Here is a 6,838-nt window from a genome sequence, read left to right on the forward strand (position 1 = left end):
TTCTTTCTTTCTTTCTTTCTTTCTTTCTTTCTTTCTTTCTTTCTTTCTTTCTTTCTTTCTTTCTTTCTTTCTTTCTTGCTAGCTCTCTCTCTGCTTTGTGCTTCCCATACGCTCGAGAGTGGACCATTTACTAGAACATGGAGCTCTACCAGGAGGGACATTCTTAGTGAGGTCTGACTCCCCCTCGCTCAGAAGCCATCAACTGTCACTCCTCAGAGGCAGAGGGCTTCCGAGCCCCTTCCCACTCTATGCTGAAACACTGGCTGGCTTGATCTTGGGCAAGCACCCCCAGCTGCTTGAGTCCATGCGGACGGCAGTCCTGCTAGATCCAGAAGACACTGTTCTCCTCCCTGACTTCAGGCTCTTTCAAAAAAAAAAAAAAAAAAAAAACAAAAACAAAAAAAAACTGTTTTCCTTTCATTTTAAAATCTTATGTCTGCAGGTGTTTTTGCTTGCCTGGTATGCCTGTGCACCAGCTGCATGCCTGGTGTCTTTGGAGGCCAGCAGAGGGCACTGGGTTCTCCGGAACTGCAGTTCCAGATGGTTGAGCTGCCATGTGGGTGCTGGAAGCCAAGCACGCTGGAGGAACGGCCAGTGCTCGTGACTGCTAAGCCTCCTTCTGCAGCCCCAACCTCTAGAGCCTATCCACATGTTTTACACAGTTAGAGTCATTGGCCCCGTGGCTTTCGTGTATTGGTCACTGAACTGTTGTTCTGTATACGTATTTCCAAAGATGGACCCAACCCTGGAGGTCTAGGTTTCCATTGTATTAGCATTTTGCCATTTGATTAGTTAATTTAATATTCTTAATCTTATGGCCTATTACTACTACCCTCTTTAAAAAATATTTAAAACTGTCATAGTGATGCAGTTTTTACACAAGGAACTTTAAAGTAGAAATAACCTGGTCAAAATGCATGAAGAGTTTTGTAATTCACTGTGCATTTTCAGCTAGTGGTGCTTTGGAAAGATTAAACGGCATTACAATTCTTTCATCAAAGTACGTGCACTGTATTTGTTGTGCTATCAATATCCAGTATTATGGGAGTGGAGTAGAGGCTCTATTTAATTGCCACCTCCTCCTTTCACCTCTTTTTGTAAGAGGCCAAGCCTTGCTATGTAGCCTAGTTGGCCTGGAGCTCACGATAGACACCCTGAACTTGGAGGAACCCTCCTGCTGTCCTCATGAGCTTGCACCGTATACACACGTCACCATTCCTAGCAATTTCATCACTAGGTTTTTATTATTTTTAAATTATGATTTATTACTATTTATTGAATACAGTTTGCTTTCATTTTTATTTCCTCACTGAAAATAGAGTTTTAAAAAAACATAATATATTATGATCAAGGCTTGCCCTCTCCCAACTCCCCCCAGATCCTCTCTACTTCCCCTCCCACCCAAATCCATACCTTTTATTCTCTCTCATTAGAATACAAACAGGCATCTAAAAATAGTAATAAAATAAGGTAAAATAAAAACAAACAAACCAGAATAGGACAAAACAAACAAACAGAAGAAAAAAAAAGAACCGCAGAAAAAGCACAAGAAACAGATGCAGAGAACACAGGTACACACACTCAGAAATCTCATGGAAACACAAAACTAGAAACCATAATATATAAAGGATCTGTAAGAAACAAATAAATAAACAAAAAGCCTGACAAAAGGTTGTGATACAAAGAACCTCCAAAAACATCATCAAGTTCATTTTGTATTGGCCATCTACTTCTGGGCCTAAAATTACATTTTAAAATTGTGTGTGTGTAAGTGTTGCCTTCAGAGGCCAGAAGAGGAAATGATCCCCCAGAGCTGGAGCTACAGGCAATTGGGAGCCACCCAATATGGGGTGCTAGGAACTGATCTTGGGTCCTCTGCAAAAGCTCAATGTACTCTTAGTCACTGAGTTACCTCTTCAGCCCGGTCTTTTAAAGGAAAAAAAAGAAAAAAAAGCTTAATTGATTTTTATGTTTATTTTGTTACGTGTGATCATATGTGAGTGACTGTGTGAGGATGTGTGAGCGTGTGTGTGAGAGCACGTGTCTCGGTGTGAGTGACTGTGTGTGTGAGTGTACGTGTGGTCAGGTGTATGGGCACGTGCGTGAACGTATTTGTAGGTGGAGGTTAGAGAGCAACTTGTTTCAGGAGCTCGTTCTCTCCTTCCACCATGTGGGCCACAGATCACCAGGCTTGGTGGTGGGCACGGTTATTTACCTGCTGGCTCATCTCGCTGGCTCAAGCCTTGGAATCTTTATGCTATCTAAGTTAGTAGATGCACAGCTGGGTCTTAATATGACTTCAACTTGCTTCCAAGTGACCGTCCCAAACAGCCACTGCCATTCAATTCCTGTTAGGATATTAATTTTCACTAGGGAAAGTTGATGCTTATATATTTTTGTGCTTAGCCGGTAATTATGACAGAGTTTAAGCTAACGGCGTTGACCTATGCTTGCTTTCGGCATCTGAGAAATACCAACCTGTGAACTGAAATGCAGATGGGAAGAGGACGTGGATCCCAGCACTATGAAAATCGAACATGATGCCAAAGTATATTGCAATGCTTCCAAAAATCGAAAAGGCATTCACAAAAGTCCAGTAAGAAGTATCCAAGCCGATCTGTTGGGGGATCAGAGAACAGAGCACTCATTTGAGGAACTCAGCAGGAAAAGAAAGGCTCCAAGGACTCTCAAAATTTGGGTATGATTTGGTTCGAACAGTAAACAACCAGAAACCAAACCATCCTAGGCTCAAACAAGAAAGAGGAAATGTGCTGAAGATGAGGGGTGGAAAAACATCCTTATCTTGTAAATTGACAGAGGCTCTGACAGCAGGCTGGGTGTGCTAGCAAAAACAGGTACCAACAGTTACAGAATATGGTCCAGGGAAGCCACATACCTGAAAGTTGACAGTTATTACGAGAGCTGAGGCCATGGTGACGGCGAAAGACTGGTAGTCGGAAGGTGCCTCTCCGTCCTGTCCCACTGTTTGCAGATAAGCACCAAGTGGTATGAAGAAGAGGACCATCGACGTTAAGACCCCATGCAGCAAACTGACAAAGAATCTCCTGTAGTTGAACAGCAGGTCTCTTTGTCCCACTACGTACAACCCAGGGAACCGGAGGCTCAGTTTGTCGCTCACATCCTTAAGGAGAAAACAAAATTAGAATGATGAACTGTCGGTCAGGTCACTCAGCTCTAGCTCACCATTATTCTATATTTGCAGAGTGGCTATGGGGAATTTATCACTGTGCCAGCAAAGACAATCGATTAGTAATGTCAAAAAATACGAGGAGAGTACTTTCTAAGCTCCTGAGAGAATGTATTCGTATTATCACAAATCTAGAGGGAGAATTCTCACAGAGAGGCTGATAAGTTAATCCGTAATTATCCCCATTTATTCCTTATTAATTATCTCTTCCTGCAGAATCGCTTGTCAGGTGAAATGTGATTTAGGAATCAAAGACATAAGCTTTGGAAAGCATTAAGATTCACTTTTTAAATGAGTTGTCAATATAAATCTTGCCGGATTCTCAGGCGTCTGAAAGAAACACGTGGGCATTCTTGCACAAACTCGGTGAGTGACAGAAACTCTTTTTGAAGCAGAACATAAAGCAGCTATTGTTGCTTGTCAGGTGTACGAAAGTTTACTCAGGGTGAGTAAAGCCAGAGGAAGGCACTGATGCGCTTCCTGAAATCCCCCGGCAGCGGATGGGTCTTTCCAGAACCCCCCGCCCACGGCTCCTACCTGATCAAGCAGCCCCATGAGGAGCACGGGCAGACTGGAGTACAGCACGTTGTACAGGGTGATAAACCAGTCCTCATAGGCCGTCTGCAAAAAGGAGACAGAGGCTCTGCGTCACGCACAAAGACAGGTCACAGGTCTGCTGTCTCTGCGCGTGCCTATCTCCTGCTATGTGGGGATCTAACCTGAAGAGGAAACTGCTCTCAGCTACCCCTGTACACAATACGGCCTTGTCTATGCAGTGAGATGCCCCACAGACTTTTCCATAGCAACAAGCCCTTCCACTCGTCTACTTATATGTGTGTGTGGGAACACGACAAGGTTTGGCTAGAAGACTCTATTCTGACTGAGAATGCCAGGGGGAAAAATTCAGTGTTGATTTAAAAAAAAAAAAAGCCTTTATTTATATTTTAAAATTATGTGATGTGTGAACATCTGTGGATGGGTATGTGCACGTGAGTGCAGGTGCCCAAGAATACCAGAAGATGGCGCTGGATCCTCTGGGATGGGAGTTTCAGGTAGCGTGAACCACCTGATGGGGTATGGGGAGCTAAATTCAGGCCCTCTGCAAGAACAGTATGGACTCTTAACCTTGGGGCGCCTCTCCAGCCACGTTCATCATTTTTGTGCTTCTGTGTTAATGAGTTAGAGTTCTGAAGCTGAATTGGAATGTTTAAAACTTTTTTTTTTAATACTTAAAAGAAGTATACTGAAATAAAACTAGTTCAGGAGGGCTGGCAAGGTGACTCAGCCGGCAACAGTAATTCTGAGGTTAATCCCGGGAGCCCAGGTAAAGACAGAAGAGACTGACTCTCCAGAGTTGTTTCTCTGACTTCTGTATGTGCACTATGGCACATATGGACCCCCCCCAAACAGATATACACACAATAAACAAACAAACAAGCAAATGAAATGATTCGAGTAACTAGCGTCCTGTTTATGTAAACATTCCACTCAAAAGTAATAGTTCTAAAGAAACAATGCTATCTTACCTGCGCTGAGTAGCCATTGAAGAAGGAGTACCAGAAATGAACTAAAGTAAAGGCAAAGTTCTTGTAAAAGAAGTATCGGAGAAACTTGCACATCCTTATGTAAGACCACCGGCCATGGACCAGCAGCAACCTCTGCAGATATCTGAACTGAGCAAAAGAATAGTCACTGGACATAACAGCTTGCATTCCTTCTTGTCCACTTATTCCAACACCAATGTGGGCAGCTATGGGGCAGAGGGAAAAGAAATGGTGGGTCAGACACTGGTTTTAAGGCAAAGCATGGGGTGACTTAAGACTTTCGTAGTAAAACAAACAAAAACAAAAGCTCTTGTGTGCTTGCGCGCACGCACACACACATACACACAGTACCCCCACTTCCAGATCCTGATTCCAACTCACGGTCAGAGGGACAAGTATGCTAGACCAAGCACAGAGGAGACCCTATAAATACTTGTGGTGGGATCTCAGGTGGGTGATGAATTCCATTTGGATCATCCGCCCAATGTATCAGCCATCTCTTCCACCCCCAGGGAGAGCCCCGGACACCCTGATGGGCCACAGGTGAGTCAGCTGAATATCACTTATGGAAGATACTACAGAACCAGCCCTGTCAACCCCCATTCTCCCTTTCTCGAAAGCAGAGAAGGAAGGAAAGCTAATAGGCACACTTTCCCAGACTCTGCTGCAGTTGCTCTCATGGTGGTGTGGGCCCACTATTTAGATCCACTCATGACTTGGAAACTGAGGTGACCTGGAGCCTAGCATTTCCTCCCCTTTCTGATGTTTCTGGAGCAGAGCTCATATCCATTTTCAGCTGCCCAGATACTGATAGGTCACCACAAAGGTTTCTCAATTAAGAAGCTCTTCAGTGGAACCTAAAAGCCTCCTCTAGTGACCGGTCCAGAGGTTCTACTCAGCCTAGGAATTTCAGTCCATTAAAAGCTTTTGAAGGCACCTATAACCCTGTATTAGCAGGTTCTCTTTTCTGTACAGAACCCTAACTGATAGAAACTCTAGGCTTGGGCCAATCCACCTCTCTTTTTGGAATCCCAGAATTAGCAACTTAGGTGTGCTAGTGTCTAGAATTTTGCCATGTAAATTACATTAGTGTGGAATATATTTCTATTTTTTCTGAAGGTCTCTGAAAGACAGATAGGCTGGCAGGCAGGCCGGCTGACCAACAGGCATTGGGCTCCTCTGGAAATTTTAGGTACTGAATCCAATGTCTTTCTGAAGCCTAGCTTCTTAGCCAGAGTGAGGCATCTTTACATATTTTTGATTGTTTGTTTGTCTTGTTTTTTAATTGCTTATATTTTGAGATTTCTGTCTCATGTAGTTCATGCTTGTTTCTGACTCACTGTAACTAAGAATTGCCTTGAACTCTTAATCCCCCTCCCCCAAGTCTCCATATCCTGGTGAAGTTCTGTTCTACTACGCCTCGTTTATGCGGTACTATGGATATCACCCAGGGCTTTCTGCATCAGAGGCAAGGACTCTATAAATGGGCCTCCATTCTCCCTTTGTATCTTTTTTTTTTTTTTTTTTTTTTTTTTTTTTAGTGAAATGCTTTTCTTAAGCCAGCTTTGTTTGTCTTCTAATATTCCTAGTCAAAATAATTTTAACTGATGTTTTCTTCAGATCACAAAGGCCCACCGTGGCTTTAAGATACTTGAATGCACGTATATATGCACGCATGCATACAGGCACTCACGCATGCACATAGGGTACATGCATGCACACACATGCTGCAAAGAAGGTTTCCAGAATCATATTCATCCTTCTAATAGTTATCAAATACATTTTCAAGTTAGAGAATCCAGAATTTTGTTCAGGCCATAAAAATTAATGTGAACAAAGACAGTGAGGTCTTTTAGAGAAACTGTTGGAGAACACAAGCGACCATCACTCTAACCCGAGGAAGTGCCTTTACAGCCCACAGTTTCTAGATGAGAGGAGCTTCGAAAAGCCTGCCCTGCTTTCAGTCTGAAGTGTGGAAAATTTAAAGCATGACTACAGGAAATTGTCCAGGCCTGTGTTTTCAATTATCCTTTGTAGCTAGAAAGAAAGAAAGAAAGAAAGAAAGAAAGAAAGAAAGAAAGAAAGA

At 43.1% G+C, this 6,838-nt stretch overlaps 1 protein-coding gene across 1 annotated transcript in view; it reads right to left on the reverse strand.

Moving 5' to 3' along the window:
- The window catches only part of Atp8b1 (ATPase phospholipid transporting 8B1), a 125,719-nt gene that overhangs the window by 5,974 nt on the left and 112,907 nt on the right, over positions 1-6,838 (reverse strand). Inside the window, exons 23-26 of the mRNA XM_055622703.1 lie at positions 4,735-4,958; positions 3,746-3,829; positions 2,897-3,142; positions 2,479-2,617 (exon numbers count right to left, since the gene is read on the reverse strand). Coding sequence (XP_055478678.1) covers positions 2,479-2,617; positions 2,897-3,142; positions 3,746-3,829; positions 4,735-4,958 — 693 coding nt within the window. The remainder of the gene's footprint in view (positions 1-2,478; positions 2,618-2,896; positions 3,143-3,745; positions 3,830-4,734; positions 4,959-6,838) is intronic.

Source organism: Psammomys obesus, unplaced genomic scaffold (assembly GCF_907164565.1).
Source record: "Psammomys obesus unplaced genomic scaffold, mPsaObe1.curated_primary_1811, whole genome shotgun sequence".
Taxonomy (NCBI): Eukaryota; Metazoa; Chordata; class Mammalia; order Rodentia; family Muridae; genus Psammomys; species Psammomys obesus.